This window comes from Phalacrocorax aristotelis, chromosome 4 (genome assembly GCF_949628215.1).
Source record: "Phalacrocorax aristotelis chromosome 4, bGulAri2.1, whole genome shotgun sequence".
NCBI classification, from domain to species: domain Eukaryota; kingdom Metazoa; phylum Chordata; class Aves; order Suliformes; family Phalacrocoracidae; genus Phalacrocorax; species Phalacrocorax aristotelis.
In genome coordinates, this window is record NC_134279.1 from 15,610,524 (window position 1) to 15,629,327 (window position 18,804).

An 18,804-nucleotide genomic window follows, 5' to 3' on the forward strand; every position below is an offset into this window, starting at 1 on the left:
TCTGTGCTTCTGTTACTGACTGGAGAGTATTGGGAGCACTTTCTACAGAGTTTGGGTCTGCTTTCATTTCTAAGGAATCCAGTTTGCGGGTACCAAGGCTGCTCCACAACACAAACCAAATAATGGTATGTGGTGATGGGGATGTTTTAAAAGGAGAGACCCAGCTTTAGAGAAACACGCTAACCTAAGCATGTGCATAGGAAAGATCTTTCATGGACCAGCATATCACGATCTTGTAAGTTATGCCCTAAATGCTCATTCCACCAAGGTTAGTTAATTTATTCTGTGAGAAGGTTGTAAATGAGCAGCTGGCGGGCTCCTCTTAGGTTCTAGATACAGTTATTCACCTTTGTTTCTTCTGTGATGCATATAAGAAGGCAGGAGAGGGATTGGTGTAAGGGGCTGAACTGGGTCTTTCCTAAGAAATACTGATTTAAATTATTGGCATTTGATAGGATAGAACGAGAAACTTGCTTATCTATTGTATTTAAATTCTGTAGTCAAATAGATGTAAAGGTAGGTGACTTGTTACTTCACCACAGTGCATTTTGTAACCCTGCAATACAGTTTGACTAATTTCTTGTAGAGCAGTGGAAGGAGCAGGTTTTATTGTGTTGTCAATTCCTGCCTGCTAAAATTTGCATGTCCATTTCACAGGTATTGTTAAAAAATAAAATAACAAAGCTTAACTTGCATATCAAGCTTCTGTTCGGTTCCTTTGGTCAAATACCAAAACGAGGCAGTCATTTAATCATGAAGTCTGACTAAATAAGTCACTAATGTGAGTGCAAGTGTCAGTTGGAGAAGTGCTTCATGTGTATTAAATGAGTTTTAGAAAAGAAGATTTTAGGCAGTCTGGAAACCACACCTACTTAGTTCTGTCCTGTAATTTATTGGTGGGACACCTTGTGGAAACTAGTTGACACACTGACAAGTTTCCTTATTGGCAGCATCTTATTACCTAACATACATTATTACTTACCATGTTTTTTCTTTCTTCTCCCCTGTATTATCTCTGATGAGTAAATGCTTATCAATTAAAAGGGAGTAGGTGGATTTAGGGCGGGACAAAGGGTAGAAATTACATTATCACTGAGAGCAGCTGTGGTGTCAGGCTTCAGAGGGCATCAGCTTTTTCCTAGAGAAAGCTTTGGCTTTTAGAATGTGGAGTTTTTATTTGCCTCTGTCTCTTGAAGTTTACTGGATTCTCCACTACAGATGAACATATGTTCTCAGAAAGGTAGCAGGTTGGCATTTTGAAGGAGCACGCATGGAAGAAAATAAAGAGGGCCTTGGCCTCACAGAGGGCAAAATTTTGTTTATCTGGATGATTTTGTTTGTAGTGTTAATTTTGTTGCCCTCAATATTTAGAGTGTCATTGGGGATTTCTCATTTCTATGTGAGAATTGTAATAAAAATGTTAGAGGTAAGTTGAGAATTGGATTAAAAAGGTATGTGTTTACTACAGGATATATTTAATAAAAAAAATTTTGTACATTTGATATAGGTGCCATAAAAGTCAGCAGAAAGAATTCCATTAACTTCAATATGTTGTTTGCATCTTTAAGTTATGTGGTGTGTTTAATGATGTCTAGTTATGTGCTGGGTTATAATCTGGGACTGGTTTGAGGTTTTCTTGGGTTAAAGTAGAGATTTCGTGATACATTGCTTCTAGTTCAAGCTGATTAGAATGCTTCATGCTATACTCATGACAAGTCAAATATAAATAAAAAGAGGTATTAGTTTATGAGAGTTGGTAAATAACAAGAACGTGTATTTTAGATGTACATAAGTTTCAGTGGTTTTATTTGGACTATTTTAATTACATGATATTAATGAATAATGTTCTGTGTAAGAATACTGATTGTGTGTGTTTGCTTCTTCTAGTTATAAATCTGGGGGATGCAGCAGTCACAAGTTCTGTTGTACGAGACTTGAAGAATTCTTGCAACCTTCTAAAAATCTAGGGTTTTTTTAGAGATGAACAGGTCATGGCTAAGATCCTGATTCTGCTGATATCAGCAAAAGTTTTCTGGGGCCTTTAGTAAGCTAGAATTGCATTTAATTTTTCAAGTCTGACTTTTCATATCCATAGGTGGCCAAAAGTAGCTGCTGTGAATTCATCCCATTAAACGGTGAAGCATTTCTGTTTTCCAGTAGATTAACTTTGTCTTTCTGGCATAAATCTGCTTTTCATGAATATACTTTTTACTTGTGGCAGAAAACTTATTAGTAGTATTGTTACTATTATTAAGCTGTTGAGCCATCTATTTGTGCAGTAGAACATGTCTGTAACAATGTGATACAGTTAATATCATGATATCATGACCATCTTACCTTTCCAATTCTGTCTTATTTCTGTCTTATAATTTTTCTGAGTTGTTTTTTAATACTGATTAAGAGCTATTGGGCAGCGACTGTCTTCAGCTGTATAAACATAATTTAGCATAGTGCACATGACTGCAAACTTTAGGGGTTACCTGTTTTTTCAGATACAAATGTCAATAGGAAATGACTGCCTACAGTGGCTATATGTAATATTGGCTTTTATATGTGATACTTTTTTTTAATTTATTTTATCAGCCAGTGGTATGCTAATTAAATTCTTATTGGTACCCTGAGTAAGAGGCTTGTGGTACTTGGAATTTATTTCATCAAGCTCTCTCATATCAAACACAAACCTGAACAGGTCTTTGGATAGCTTTGCTGCTGTAGTTGGCAGATATTAAAATAATTTCTGTATTTGTTTTTGCCCCTGTCCTTTTCCCAATTTTGAAGGACACTTGATGCACTCATTGGGTGCTTTACATAGGAAGGCATTTCTCTTTGGAAAAGCACATTAAATGTTCTTCTTTCCACAGTATATCACTTATCACAAGCATGATAATTATGTGTTCACAATACGGAGGATTAATTTATCAAAAAAGTTATTCACTTAATTGTTATGTGATCAGATATCTGATCACATGTCTAGTTCCCCATTGCCACAGCAGCTAATAACAGGAAGAGCCCAGCTCCATGTACTGCAATTCAGGCTGGCTTGTTTCATTCCTTTGTTGAAAGTTGTTGCCTAACTGTCTTGTGGGCAAAAAAGGAGTTTCCTCTGTTTTCACCTTACAATTAATTTCAGCTATTTTCTCTGAAATATTGTTCAAATGCTCCTCATTGTGCCAAAAGAGTAACTAAGAGCTATCTTGGTGGGAAATGGGAAGGAGAGAGGATGGAGGGAATGTTAGGTCCCCTTTGCTTGTGCTGTGGCCCACTTGGCTTTTCAGAATAAGGATAGGGCTGGGAAATGCTGGGTTAAAGCTTGTGCAAACAATCGCTGGGCCTGTTTTTGGGGTCCTGGGGCTCATTAGCCAGAATATGGCTGAAATTGCTGCTTGGGACAGTTAGCTTTAAAGCAGGCTTACATGTTCCTTTTGTTCAAGAAATGAACAACTTCACCTTGATAGCCTAGTGAAGTGTTGACTTGTGACATCACCTGAGATCTTGCTAACGGGGTAACGCACAAAGACCATGCTTGGTTCCTGTTGTTAACCTGAATGGTGAAATAGGATACCAACTAGCTGAAAATGCTAAGGGCAGACCTACTGACTGTATCGCAGGAATATCAGCACTCTAGGAAGTACCAAACAACCTGTTGATGTTTCACCAAAAACCAAACCTTGAGCACTATGACTAAATTCTCTGTTGTGTTGCATTTGATTTAGTTTGTTATGTAGACCAGTGAAATGAATAGAAAACTTCTTACCTGAGAACACTTTATATTTGCTTCTTACCCCTGTAAATGACTCTGCAAATTGGGAGGCAGAGGGAAAACATATTTAATTTTTCTGTTTTGTCAATTTGAGGAAAAATAAAAGTAGAGACTGAAATCAAGTACCTTCAAGTCAAAAGATACTTTTTAAAAAGTTGTGTTTTCAAAGAAACCATGTCTGTAGCCCTTACTGAATTTACTGGGAGCTCTAGGTGTTTTAGGATAAAGCCCAGCTTTGCAAATCTATTACTAAACAATGAGTAATGATGGCATATGATAAGTCATTTTGATTTCCTGACCTCACTGAGGTGTGTTAGCAGTGTGAACAGTGACTGGAACACATGGGCAAGGTGTAATCTATGTACAGAAGAATTTGTACCCTTTGCTCTTCTTCATCAAGGAATCTAGATACTTTTGTGTTAGAAACAAAACAAACCTTTTTGCAAAAGCAAGGTTCAAGATTTGAAAATTTGAGGGGTGATTGTTTTTGTTTGTGGGGGTTTTTGGTTTTGTGTGGCTTGGGCTTTTTCTGTGGGTTCAAAAAAAATGGTATTACTATAGTATACTATATTATATAATAATATTACTATAGTATAATAGTAAAAGATCTCCAAGACAGTAATTTAAGTTGCATAACTGTTATCCCATAATTACTATTACTACCATTCATTTAGCCTTAAAGTATTTCTGGAAATTATAAAGGTGAATTTGGTTTGGTTTCCAATAGGGTTATTCTTTCCCGTGTGCTTGTAAGCTTTTGTTAGTAAAATAATGTTTTCTCCAGGTTTTGTATTTGCTTGTCTGTGATGGGGTTTGGTGGAAATGACGATACTAGGAAAGCTATGCTAGGGACATTACTCCAGCTCTTTAGTGTTGCAGCTGCAGAAGGAAATGCATTTGCTAGAACGAAATCTACACCATGCTCTCACAGTCCTGTGGAGAGTCAAATAAACATGTTAAATAGCTGTAGCTTCATTTGCCAAGATTCTTCTGCAATTTTACGAGGTCTGAGCTTCTGTATGAATTTGGAGTATTGCTGTTTCTCAAGAAATACTCACATGTAGGAAAGACATCAGCCAGCTAATAACTGTGGATATTCTTTGAATTGATAGCTCACTTGTACATTGAGGTAGCTAATATGCTGTAAACTCCCACTGGAGTATGGGCAGATGTTGCAGACACTTAAGATATTGGAAGTAGCTCACTGCTGTACTTCCAGATACGTGGTTATCCTGAGCTAGCCACTGCATCAAAAAAAACCACAAAGAAATTATACTTGTCCTTTTATCCCAAACACTTGTTTTGGACCCTTCTCAACCTATATCATCTGCCCTCACTAGAGCAGCCAAGAGATCTGTCAGTGCTTTTTCACTGTCCAATTGTGGCCAGTCACTACTTGCCCATCCTCTCAGGCCCACTATATAATATGTGGATGATTTGATCTGGGTTGTTCTTTGGGACATGAAAGGGGAAATGAGGCCAGACAGAATGGACTGTTGAATGAAAAGGCCATAAGTGCTTGATCTTAGATGGTGATTTTAGCTTGTAGTAAAAGCCTACTGTCCTTCTCGTTGTAATTATATTGGAAGATTTTACATGGAGTAATTGCCCCCAGGCCTTTGACACATGAGAACAAAGCCAAGAAGAGGATTGAAAAACGCCAGTGTGTAATCAATAATTCTAAAAAGTTTTTTGTGAGAATATGGGAGAAGAGGTAGTAAAATATGGGAACGTAGAGGGAGAGAGGCAAAACCAAATTATTGCACAGTACAGAAAGATGGAGTACCAAACAACATACTGAGCTGTACTTAAAAGGAAAAAGGGACAAGAACAACAAGTGAGACTTTTAAAAAAATGAACATTTCATATTGTATAGCTTTTCATGTCATGTACTATGAAGAAAGTAATTAACATAATGAAATATTAAACACCCTTACTTTGTTCAGAATGTAATTATAGGAAGCCTCAAACAAATGGGCTGTTGGAGTTAAGCTGTCAAGTCTTCAGCATTTCAGCTGGGATCACCCACTGGATACTTAGACTCCTTGTGTCCTCATCACTTCAGAAATGGGAGGGAGGAAAGCACAGCACACAAGTTCTCATTTGGTCAGCAAACTTAGGAATGAAGTTGCTCCATTTAGCACTTAAATTCTGTCTTAGTTGCAACACCTGTGTTATTGCAAGATATTTAAAACATCCTTTCATTACTGTTTTGCAACAAAGACCAGCATGACAGCTCTGTCTCAATAGCGTACAAAACAAAGGCTATCACAAAGCCTTATTTCATATTTTAAAAACAAATTAAATGTACAGATGCCACCAAATGCAGAACAACGTAGAAGCTACTCTGCTGGGTCAGTCCAGAGTTTGACCCAGACCAATTAGCCTGGCTTTGACAGGCATCAACTCAATTGCTTGATGAAAAGACTAAGAGCTGGGTGATTGTATGGTGGTATTGCCAGGAATACCCTCCCAGCTGCTTGTTGCTTCAGCCTCCTGTGTGGATTCATGAGTTAGAGTTTTGTGTCCCATGGTGATTTTTCACCCATGTTTTTATGTATCTGCTCCCATTTCCGTTGATCTCTGGCAGTATGTCCCAAACAAAGAACTCCACAACTTCATTGTGTTTCGTGGAAATACATTACCTTTTTCTTGCTCATACACTCTGCCCAACGCTTTCATGTGATGCTACCTGGCTCTTGTATTAGAAGAGAAGATGTATAACTGTTCCTTATGCACCTGCTCTGTGCCAGCCCAGATTTTGTAGACTTCTGTCATCTGCCATCTCAGCCAGCTCTTTTCCAAGCTAACAATTCACCTAATGAAAGCTCCTCCTCATCTGCCTTGTCCTCTGCCTTTGTAGCCTTAACTGACTATTTAGTTACAGGCTGCCACCTTTGCCCTGCTGTTTGCCTGTGCTATGAGACAGGACTTTATAAAAGGTTTACTAGTAAAGTATAAATCTTTGTTGGTTTTGACTTGTCTTACTCATTTGAATTAGTTACCATATTTTTGTGGTTTAGCTTGGTCAGTGATTATCACCTTCTTTCTACCTGGGAGTCAAAAGCCAGCCTTCTTGAGGTATTCCAAATCCTTCAGGACAGTATGAGCAAGCTCGTTTCTGCCAGTGCTTGCCAACTGGCAGGTGCCTGCTCATGTAGGAGGGCTGTGATGGGCAAGATAAGGGTGGCAGACAGGAGACAGGAAAGCAGAGAGTAAGACAAAGGGCTTTATTTGCCAAGCTAGGTGACTCTTATTTTTTCCTCCCTCATGCCATCCAACTATCCTAAAGGATACTGCAGAAAGGGTGAGGACCAGCAGTATATTATAGAGAGGTTAAATTTGCCACATGTTGGCCTTTACTGTCTTATGTAACATTCTTGTTCCTGTGCCAGATATTCTTTCATTTCTCAGTGTGTGGACTGCTGTTTTCATGACATCCCCTGGCTCCCCGATTCCAAATCACTCTCCATGTGTTGCAAAGGATTGAGATAGACGAGGTACCAGTTTACCTTTCCTAGGGTATAATTGGAAAGTACAGACAAGGTGAAGGTCTTTTTTTTAAAAAAAAAAAAAAAAAAGTGTTGTAACAGATGGTTTGCATGGCGTTTAAAATATCGCATCACTGCCTATTTTGCTTCCTCTTTTTTCTTTTCTTTTAAGATGGCTGGTTAAAAAAAAGGTTAACTAAGGGTAACTAAAATATTCTAATTATGCCATGATAAAGTGTCCCTTTTTTGTTATTGATTTAAACTTCAATAGCTACAGAAGGAGATGGTAGAGAGCACGCAAAAATTAAGGATGGCAAAAAGCTAGTCTATGTTGATGATACATGCAACACATTGTAACATGGTGAAGACTATTTGAGATCAAGGTTTGTGGTGACTTAAATGGCTGTGCATGTCAGTTTATCAACTCTTTAGCAAGAGTTTATCCCAGAGCAGAAGTATGTATCCTAATCTATTGAAGGTGGGGAGTCTTAAATAGCAGGTGAGGACATAAGTTGAGTGGGTCACTTATTTCTTAATAATGAGTAAAGCCTACATGCAAGCATCCTGTGTCCTTTGTTAGAGCAGATATCTTGACGTAAATGCGGGAAGATCTAGTACTCATGAGAACAACTACTTAGATGTCTATATATGTATGACGAAAACATTCAAAAGTATGAAAACTTCAAAAACTAAGCATATTGGTATATTTGATTTTGCTAATGGAGGAGTGTTATGCTGCTCTGCACAGTGAGCAGAAACTTGGTTTAGCTCAAAAAGGTAAAGACAGGGAAGGGTGGAAGCTTATTACCACATTTCAGAAATACTATGAATACGAAATGGTCCCTCCTCTGTTTTCTGTTAACAGAAACTGTACGAATACCCTAAAACTGAGGTGATCTCTTTTATTCTTTAATATCAATTCTTAGATCTATTTTTCTGGCATGTCTCTAATGTCAGTGATAGTATATTGCATCATTCTATTGCCTGAAACTAAATGGGAAAGAGAGTTTTGGACCCAGGGACCTCATAGAGTCTCTTAGGTAGCTTAGTAATTTGTGGGGCCCCAGGGAAAAAACCAACTGCCTGTGTCCTGAAAAGAAGTTTGAGCCAAACCATTTTTCCTGAAAATGGTGAAATGTAATCAATGTAACAAATAAAATAGGAGGTGTGCGGGACAGCCTTCAGGCTGAATTTGAAAAATGAAAATCTAAGACTTGGCTTCAATAAGAGAGGCTCAGGCTATTCACCTAATGTAATTACAGAATGCCTGGAAATGATTAAATGAAAACCATTAACATCTACTTTTCTTGTTTTGGGAACAGTGGGCCAACCTGCACATTGAGGAGGGAGTGAAAAAGCAGAAGGTGCTGGCACTTGAAAATTTAATCTCCACTGGTAAGATCTCTGAATGAAGGCGACATGGCACTATTCACCTTGTAAAAAGGCAACTGTTTTAATATCTTACAAGAGAGTAAACCTAAATATAAATTGCGTTTGATATTAAGTAAGAAAACTGGAATGGCCGTAAAGGAGTTTGATGGGCAAATAACTGCTGAAGTTACAAACCCACAAAAGAGACCTTAAGTATGTTATAAGCAAAATAATCAATCAGTGATTGAGTCTTCTGCATAAAAGGTGTTAGAGACTAGTGTGAGTATAGAAAGACATTGCTGATAACCATTTAGGAAGCTGTCCCTATTTTCATAAGTATTTTGCATTTTCTGACTCTGTCAGTTCCCCCTCTACAAGATTAGGAGGAATGAGTATTCTTTGCCCTTGATATTGCTTGGAATGGATTCTCTCTTGCTTCTTGTAACTCCTAGCGTGCAAAGAGCCAGGGTCTCTCAAGTAAAGGAGCTACACCATCTCATGCATCACAGTTACAGTTTGCACTCATCTCTAGGCATGGGGATAAAATCTTAGACATTTTTTTTTTCCTCTTCCCAACTATGTTTCCTTTCTTTGACCAAAGGGGACTGGGTTAAGTTTTCATAATAATTAATCCTGTTACTTGTAGTGCCGTTTTTAGTCATCAGTCACATAGACTGCTTGGATTGTCAGCTAATGAATTTCATGTCTTATGATTTCCTGGACATCGAAGGTTTGACTGAAGTGCAGCTGGAGGAAAGTTTTGTGATTCTGATTGGGGGTAGTATGTTGATTAAGATAAATTAAATGTCTTTTGAATAATGCATATTTAATGTCATTGAATACCTTCTCCCTGTCCTGTGCATCATCTCATGTCCTGTCCCTGCCCCCCCCCCCAAAAACCCCCACAAAAACCAAACAAAAAACCACAAACCAAAACAAAGAAGCCAAAACCAAAAACCCACAAACAACTAAAAAACCCCCACCAAACCACCCCAAACAAAATAGCCAAGTATTAACTGGCATGAATCAATACAGTTTGTCACTGTAACCAGCCAAACAAGAATCTGGTCTTAGAGTGACCTCAGCAAACATCTGAGACTTGCTGTGTGGCTGTCCTGTGAGATGTAATTTTACAGATATGGAACATGACTGTGTTGTCATTCTCCCTGCAGAATGCTTCTCTGTTACACTCTGTATATCTCAGGGGGAAGATCTAGACAATTTGAAGTTTCTTGCTAGTGAAGTGACTCTTAAAGAAGGGATAGGGGAAGAGAGAAGGCTCTGAGAAAAAATACCAGAGGAAGCTGTTTGTTACAGCTGGGAAAAAGTAAAACAAATCAACAGCAACAAGAACAAAAACTATACAAATACGTCCTGAACTTGCGTCAAGGCAGCAGGAGGGATCTGCAGTCTTGGCAGTGCACTGCTGATATTTCTAGGTGTGTGTGCATATGGTGTTTGGTAAATGACAGTGAAGTAGGTGGTGTTGTGCTCAAGGTTGTATTTGCAGCTTGTTCTTAATGCTTTGCTCCTTTCTTCAACAATTTAGTGGTGTTATATGGTGTAGGATTAGAGAAGTAACCTGCGGAAATAAATGCCAGTATGTAAATGAGGCATAAAAATGCAATTATGGTGCTTGGAGTAGGAGGAGAGCTGTTTCTAAAAAGCACATGTATTTTACTCTTTTTGGAATCCATGTTGTCCGTTCCACTGCATGGAAGGAAGACTCATGTTCTCATGCAGGAATCATCCAGAGAGAGGAAACCTCCATGGAACAGGAGATTGCTGGCCAGCACCAAGGATGCTTCAACCTTGCTGATGTTATGTACTTCTCCAAGAAGGCATGTGAGGCAGTTGCAGAAGACGAAGTCATACGACGGTTCTCCTCTGAGGAGCTGGTGTCCTGGAATCTCCTCAGCAGAACCAATACCAACTTGCATCGTGTCAGCTGGCAAATGACTATTGTGTGGGTCGTTGGGATCCTAATTCGGTATTGTCTCCTGATGCCTTTTCGGTGAGCCAGTTCTAATTTGCTGGGATCTATTTTTCATGGTACTTTTTCAAAAGACAAGAAATAACACGCTACTAACCAGTGCAGAAAGGAGAACTTGGCATGACTCTGTTTTCCAAGATGCCATCGAAACTCAAAGATCCCTAAAAGAAAATAAAAGGGGGGGGGGAAGTGCTGAAGATATTGATTTCTCATGTTCCGTATGTTTTATTAGTAATTAGTGGCAAATCTGGCAAAACTTCATAGAAATGATCTGGAGATCTTTGTTATGTAAATAACTGTTTCAAATGAAAGGATCAGGCTCTACCTGTCTGAGACAGGGAGACTCTATGCTGAAATACTTGAACATTAGCTTTTCTTCAAATCCCAGGGAGCACAGGGCTGGATGGAAAAAGAGGCATCTACTTGGAATGTAATAAATTTTCAGACTGTTAAAATTTTATTTTAAGAAAAACCAGCCTTTACCATATTGACCAAGCAGTTGCAAATATTCATTTGCTCTTGTAAAGAGCAGGAGCTTTTAAAATTTCTTATTCCTTTGATGGGAGGACAGCATATTTAAAACATTGCTGCAGTGCATAGAGGGATTTCCTACCAGTCAGTTACATAGTGGAGCACATATACCTGTGTGTAAACTTAGATATGCAGCTTAAGAATACAACGTTTATGTAAAAATGGCTTCAATGTCATGCTCAGCCACTAGTAACCAACAACACTTAATTTTCTTGATTATGTAGTAGTTTACTGCTTGGGGTGGAAGTATGTACTGAAATTTCTGGATAGGTTTTTAAAAATAAAATGATGGCACTGAGAAATCTCAGCTGCGTTAAAGAACACTAGCCACTACTCATCATCCTCTTTGAACACAATGGTTTATTTCCCACATGATAGCTTCAGGTCAGGATGTGGTGCTTTTTGGAAGGTATGCTTCAGGCAGCATGAGGTTTTGTACTCAGTGCAGGATTAATTGAGTGAAAATATGTGCTCATGTTATCCTGTTGACCTTAACTGGTTTGTATTGCTAGTTAGATGCTATTAATGGTGGAGGGAGGCATTGTGAAATGGATCAAAGGGTTAAATAAAATATTTTCTTGCTTGCTTTTCCGGTTTTGCTTCTTAGCATTTAATTAATATTATTTTACTTTGTAGCGCCTGCTTGGCTGTTTTCAGCATCCTCTTGCTGGTCTTGGCCACTACACTAGTAGGACGGTTTCCAAATGGCAGGTAGGTGTTTGCTGAGGGCTCGTTCCATTTCTTTTTTATTTATTTAAGGCTTTGAATGTGTGTGTTGGAATATAAATCTGCTTGAGTCCAGAGGATTAATGTGGACTACTGTAGGGTGATTTTTTTTTCCCCTACTGTAAACTCAGAGCACTATGAGACAAAGTATGGCAATAGCATCTGAAAGTGGACACGCAATGTAAGCCAGATAGATACTGCTGGAAGCGTGTCTCAGAGTGGAAAATAGAGTATTCTCTACTTGAGTCAGAATGGGGCGAGTAAATAATCTGTCCTGAGCAATTCTGTTAATACAGTGAGACTGTTACATCCTGTCAGTGCAAAAAACTCAGACATAATTCACCAGCTAAATATTTTTATATTAATGTTAATGAAGGAGTCAACTGCAGTTGCTTTCAGAGAAAATCTATAAAACAAAACCCTGACTGTTATCTTCTCTGCTTTGAATCTGGAGGGTTTAGGATAGACTGCAGTAGAAGAATGAAACAAGAATATCTTTGATACCTGATAAGCTCCTCCTGCATAGCATTGTTAGTGCAATGAATCATCTTAGTATGGTCTTTGTAATAACGGCTATTCAGAATAATTTTGAGAGTTTACAGTACGTTGTTCTATGAGTGACTACACAGAACTGGAAATGTATGTGTGGCTTCATTTCTTTTAGAGTTAAATGCTGGCTGAGCAACCAGGTTCAGATGATATGTGCCACATTAGGTGTCCGATGTCTGGGTGGTCTTGTTCATTTCCACAACAGGTGAGTGGTGCCACACTGCTCTCCTTGGTCTGCTATTGATTTCTTACAGTACTCAGTGTCTTAAGTTTCAGAGCAGGATTCTTATTCCATTACAGAACAGACACCATGATGGTGTAATTTGAGCCAAGAATATGTTTGGGTCATCTAGACTCTGTCAAGATGCTTGTGTACCCTGCTGTGTTTTCTGTTGTGTATTGGCAGGGTATGCAAAGGTGAAGTAGTACTGTGTCCTTGGTTAAATATACACTTAGACATTTTTCTCGATGTTTGCCTTGAACATATTATACTCATATCGCCATTAAATGTTTAGCTGTTCTATTACCCAGTTTGTTGGGTAACTAATTCTTCATGCTCTTTCCTAAAGTTATGGTTGGTATTTCAATAAGTTTTTTTAATATCTTGCTTGCTTAGTGGTGGCGCATTATGTAATAGAGGCTGCTGAAATATTTTTTTTTTGTGCTTTGGAAAACAAGCAAAATCATGCTCTAGTGTCTTTGCTTTTAGAGTTTTAGTGTCCAAATTTTCTTTAATATATGCCTCTCTGAATGGTAATGTATGCAGCTAAAATGCCTACTCCAATGAAGTCTTGTATTCTCAGCTAAAAGGAAACTGGTTTTGGTGAAATGCCAAAACTACTGAAATGTGAAGGGACTCTTGAAAGTATGAGGAAAGATGACTTATCTGCTGTAATGTGCTGCCAGAAGTTTTAACATGTATCATAGTAATATTAGTATTCTAAAATGTTTTGTGTTCTTCCACTTCTATGGATCTGCAGATAAGCTGTGTGCCTGAAATGCTTCTGCCACTGAGAGTCTTGATTGTGGATGTATGCTTACTGGATGGGTCACTTGATGGGGCCTGTAATTACAATAAGTAATTATTTTTATGGTTATCACTGCAGGGAAAACAGACCGCAGGAGGGAGGCATCTGTGTAGCCAACCACACATCTCCATTGGATGTTGTAATCCTGGCCAGTGATGGATGCTATTCCTTGGTATGAACAAGAAAGGCGGTAAATATTAGTAATGTTGAGATGCCTGTAGATGTGGTGTTGGGTAAGAGGATAAACTTACTGGTAGAAAGAGTGGGATTTGATAGCATTCAAACTTGCATTCAGGACTGCAAAATAATAGACACAGGCAGGTGTGTGCACGCTTTTGACCAAAGAGGATTAGTATAATTTGTGAATGAGCTTAGAAACTGACGCATCCCTGTTCAGAATTTTATCATTTAAGTACGTCTGTGTTTGCGTAGTAACCAGGTTTTTTTGGGCTTGCAGGTTGGCCAGGCACATGGAGGGCTTCTGGGACTTATTCAAAAATCTTGCATGCAAACCACTCAGCATGTTTTGTTTGAACGCTCGGAAATGAAAGACCGTCAGCTGGTGAGGAAAAAGTAAGGTAGTGAGGTGTTTGCTTAATTGTCCCATCAGGTCTAGTAATTGTGAGGTCCAAGCATGAACTGAGACACTTCTTACCCTGCATCTCTCTTTGGTGGGCAGCTGTAGGTTGTCCTCAGTGTAAGGTTGGGAACTGCTCCATCAATGAAGGTGCAGGGTGTAGTAATCATCTACTGAACTTCTCATCATTTGCCCTGTAACCTCTGGGAATTTCCATGTTGCCACAATTGCCCTGCCTGCCACAGGCAGGAGCCTGTTAATTCAGTTTCGATGCCAATGATTCGGGCTGTCAAGACAGAAATGGGAATTCTGTCAGCACATCTGCTTCCCAGATCATGCCTTGCCCTGGTACATTTTTCATCAGCTCTGAGAATAGAAGGTGGCTAAATCTGCTGTGAGAACAGGATGAAGGGAGGCCGACTGTAGCAAAACAATTTAAAAAATAACAAAAAAAGGCCAAGGTACCACCTAGCTGCTAGAAGCTGGAAAAGCATCCTGGAGAATTGTAATATGTTTGCTTAATGCCTATACTGATCTCCAGGCCTGCAGTATTGAATCCTGGCAGAGACAGCATGTTGGACTTTAAGGACACAAACAGGATTGACTATATTATATATAGTCAATATTCTCAAGTTCTGTATTCGGAAGTGTTTACAGAGCTCGTTCTTAGTCATCCTAAATCTTTATGAAAATGGATGCAATGCTGCTAACATTAAGTAAGTGTCTATGACAGTTTGTCCTTAGAAAAATGGAGAAGCCTCCCCGCCCCCCGGATAAGTCTCTCTGTTTTTTGGTAACTGATGTTTTGGTTTTGTTCTTTAATGCTGACTGGAGAGGAACTGCATGCTCTTGAGTCATAGGAAAGGCAGGTGTTTCAGAAAACAACAGATTTTGTGTGTTAGTAATCTGCTTAGCAGCAATACGTTTAAGTGGTGCAGCAAATGTAGTAAAATAGTGGCCTACTTAACTAGGTGTGGAGAATCATTAGAGAGAGATATATAAAAAACTGATCTTATAAACCTAGAAGGAATGAAAAATTTTAAATATGGAATATACTTCAGTCAAAAGAAAAGTTCAACTGTTTTCATAGCTGGAATCCGTCAAAGATAAAGTCAAAGTTTTATATGCATCAACTACCACTGTTCTCTGGCTTCCTGTGAATTGGGTTAACATGGTGAAAGAAAATGGCATACAGTTTTGTAGAAAACCTACTTTTGCCATTAGCAAAAGAGAATGTCTGAGATGAAGGCCTGAAACTCCCAGCTGAGGCTACTGACTGGCAAAGAGCAGAACTAGCACACATCAGTTGAGGCTACTGACTGGCAAAGGGCTTTTCTTGTCCTATGTAAGAGGCAACAGATGTTTAGATTCCTGGCAAAATAAAAAAATGAAGTATACACTGTAATTTTATTTTCTCTCCACAGAATTAGAGAACACACTGCAGATAAGGCCAAATTACCCATTTTAATTTTCCCGGAAGGTAGGAAACAACTATATTGATTTTATTATTGCTCTTCTCACTTGCCACTGAATGCAGTTTGTTATACCCAGTCTTTACAAGTGAGGTGTTTGTTTTCAGTCTGTAGAATTAATTTGCTCTTGTGAGATATTGAAAGTCAGATTCTAGTATTTTACAACAGTTTTATGACAGTCTAATTTCTTTATAGCATAAGGGAAGAGAGAACAGGTTCTGGGATTATGTTTCAGAACTAAAGCTTTCTTCTTTAGCAACTTAAGTCTTCTTAAGACAGTTTAGGATTAATTAGCTGATACTTTTCTTAAGGTGGATTAAACTTTTCATCTGTATTAATTCTGGCCAGGTACCTGCACAAACAACACATCAGTAATGATGTTTAAAAAGGGAAGCTTTGAGGTAGGAGGGACCATCTATCCAGTCGCAATCAAGGTAATATATCTGCAGTTTTCCAAATTCTAAGGATTATTTGCATTATTTTCATGTGTAAACCTTAAAAAGGGGTTTGCTCTGTGTGAACAGGTAGTGAATAAGCCCTGAGAAAATGGAATCCTTTAATGATGTGCAATGTCTTGTAGTTCAGTGCAGTATGGGAAATGTTTCACTGAATATCTTGACAACTGGTTAGGAGCCACCTGAAAAGCACAGTTGCAATTGCTGTGATGCATGTCCAGTTCTGCCTGTTCTTTCTGTCTTGGGGTTCCTGGCTCTTGTTGTGCTCTGAGTATAAAGGCACTTTAGCCAAGTCACATTAGCTCTAGGTACGTTAGTTACTTTTTTTTTTCCTGGAACTATAATGTTGCCTAATCTTATGGAAATCGTTAAAATGGGTGTGAGCATTTTCAAGGAAACCTTTATAGTCAGCATATCTGTAGATGACAAGTCTTTACATTTTGAGTAGAACTATATTGTTATAGTTGAGATGTATTTCAATGGTGTCTGTCACAGTTTGGGGTCCTGCATTGCTTGTAAAGTTTTAACTGTTACAAACTTGTAATAAATGTTGAAATGTGGAACTTTACTCTGAATTTGCTGCTTTTAGGAGGTATGATTAGATTTGCCCCTGATTTAACAAGTTGAACTGTATACACTTCCAGTATGACCCCCAATTTGGAGATGTGTTCTGGAACAGCACAAAGTATTCGATGATGACCTATATTTTTAATGTGATGACCAGCTGGGCTATTGTCTGTAATGTGTGGTACCTGCCACCAATGGTCAAAGAGGTACTTTTGCTTTTGCATGTTTTGAAAATGCTCATAAAATGTTGTCTGGGAGGAATTCTGCATTACTATGCATATTGTGTTGGCATTATGTTTGCAAATCTTTGATAACTAAATGGACAAATGGCAGAAGGCAACACTGTAGTCTCTAAAAAGAAGTGTGCGTAGATTTATGTAGGTTAGTTATCTTCACGTGAAAACTACTCCTGCAGATAGTCAGACATTTCTGCACCATGCTCCCTATTGCTCCCGAACAGCTTCTTTACCCGAGTACAGCTGCCTTGGTTTCCCCCAGAGACTAGAAGAGATGTTAAAATATGATTTTTATGCTGCAGGAGTCCTGCCCGTCAGCCTGACACAGACCTCCATTTTTTTACTCCAGAAGTAATACAGAAATTCAGGCTTTGTTGTCACTCCATACTGGGGTGCTTCTGCCTTCTGTGTCCCATGTCCCCCTGTCCCCTGCATCTACACAGCTTCCCCCTACCTCCTTGTTCTCAACCCTGCAGGATATCTAGCTAATCCTTTGCCCAGCAGCTTTACCCCACAACTTGGCACAGCCTCTTGTCTCACTGCCCCTGGATACTGACCTGATGCAAAAAAGTGGATTAAACCTTTACTCCAGCAATGCTCGTTTGGTATAGTCTACCCCAGTCTGGCAGGGAAGCTGCTGTAGTGTACATATCTTCATTCCTCTACAGTTCAGGCAGACAGACTCCTGTGAACTTGCAATAATTTGCTGATCCTGAATGCACTGGACCCCAACTCTGTTTAAGGCACCCCATCTCCTCCAAGATCCTGGCGGTGTGTTCCCAGCTTCAGACTGGCACTGAAGTACTGGGAGCAGGTGCATCCCCTGCTCTGGTCAGGCCTGTGACCTCACACTATGTGTTGTTTGAGATTGTCCCAGAAACCACAGAGCCTCCCACTTAGTTCTTTTCAGCACCGAATGGTGGCAAACCAGGCAGTGTTCCCAGGACCAGCTGGAACTGCCCTGCAGGTCACATTTGGCTCATGGGCCTGGTATAAACCCAAATGCCTGCTGTCTGACAAGAACTATCTCTTTAAGTGGGACATAGAGAAAATGTTTTAAGTTGCAAAGCAAATAATTAATATATTTTTCAGGAAGAAGAAGACTCTGTTCACTTTGCCAACAGAGTCAAGGCTGTCATTGCTGCTCGGGCAGGAATGTCTGTACTTCCTTGGTAAGAAGCAATGCCTTTGAGGTTGGGTTTAAAGCATATTTAGGTGTTCTGTATTCTGAAAAGCTAGCCTGGAATCATTTAAAACTTCTTCCAGATTTGCTTTGCTTGGGCTGTATTCCATCACCCTTACTGACTCTGAGTCAGAAAATATTACTTTATTCCTTGAACAATTCCACTAGAACAAATAGACTAGTATAAAAAGGGAAATGGAGCTGATAGGTAGATCTAACCAGCAGGTAGTATTTGGTAAAAATAAATTATTTGCATGTCAAATGCTTGATTAAATGAAAGGCATTGTATGTGTTGTGTGGTAAGTCTTGGCAGTATGGATCATTTAGCATTGTATTGCAAAAGCCAACATTTAGGGTGAAAACTGCTTTGACTATATAGTCTAAATATTGTAATGTTTTTCTGCCTTGACCCTAAAGTGAGATCAAGGCAGTTTCTTTTCTGTATCTTTTAGGGATGGGGGACTGAAAAGGAAAAAGGTCAAAGAGTCTTTCAAGGAAGAGCAACAGAAAAAATATTGCCAGATAGTGATAGAAAATGGATCTGTGGGAAACAGAAATGTTTGCTAAATGGTATGTATTTTATCTCATTTTTCAATTACTTATCTCCACCAGAAAATTGACTATTTTTTATATTAAAACTGACATATTTTCCTTCTGTCCCTGTAAGATATTTTGCATATGACACAGCAGGGAAACCATAAAGATGTAATATTTTGTATTAAATAAGAATATAATTTTATAATTAGGAAGATTTACAATATACTAGTAAAATTCTCTGATGCTGGTGAGAAGAATCTGCAATGATATTACTTAGGTTCATTAAAACATAATTTTTAAAATATTTTGTTACCCTGAAGACTTAAAT

General features: G+C 38.8%; 1 protein-coding gene across 2 annotated transcripts; it reads left to right on the forward strand.

Moving 5' to 3' along the window:
• The first annotated feature begins 1,270 nt into the window (after positions 1 to 1,270).
• On the forward strand, positions 1,271 to 18,506 carry LOC142056914 (glycerol-3-phosphate acyltransferase 3-like). Of its 2 annotated transcripts, none has more exons than XM_075092427.1 (12): positions 1,271 to 1,426; positions 8,574 to 8,646; positions 10,348 to 10,636; positions 11,783 to 11,857; positions 12,537 to 12,626; positions 13,528 to 13,621; positions 13,907 to 14,022; positions 15,451 to 15,506; positions 15,847 to 15,932; positions 16,598 to 16,726; positions 17,849 to 17,928; positions 18,392 to 18,506. In XM_075092427.1, exons 1-12 carry the CDS (start codon positions 1,271 to 1,273, stop codon positions 18,504 to 18,506), a joined length of 1,359 nt encoding a protein of 452 aa, XP_074948528.1. The 2 variants fall into 2 exon arrangements, with proteins under 2 accessions (XP_074948528.1, XP_074948529.1); XM_075092428.1 differs by having other exon boundaries at positions 10,366 to 10,636.
• Positions 18,507 to 18,804: the final 298 nt, after the last annotated feature.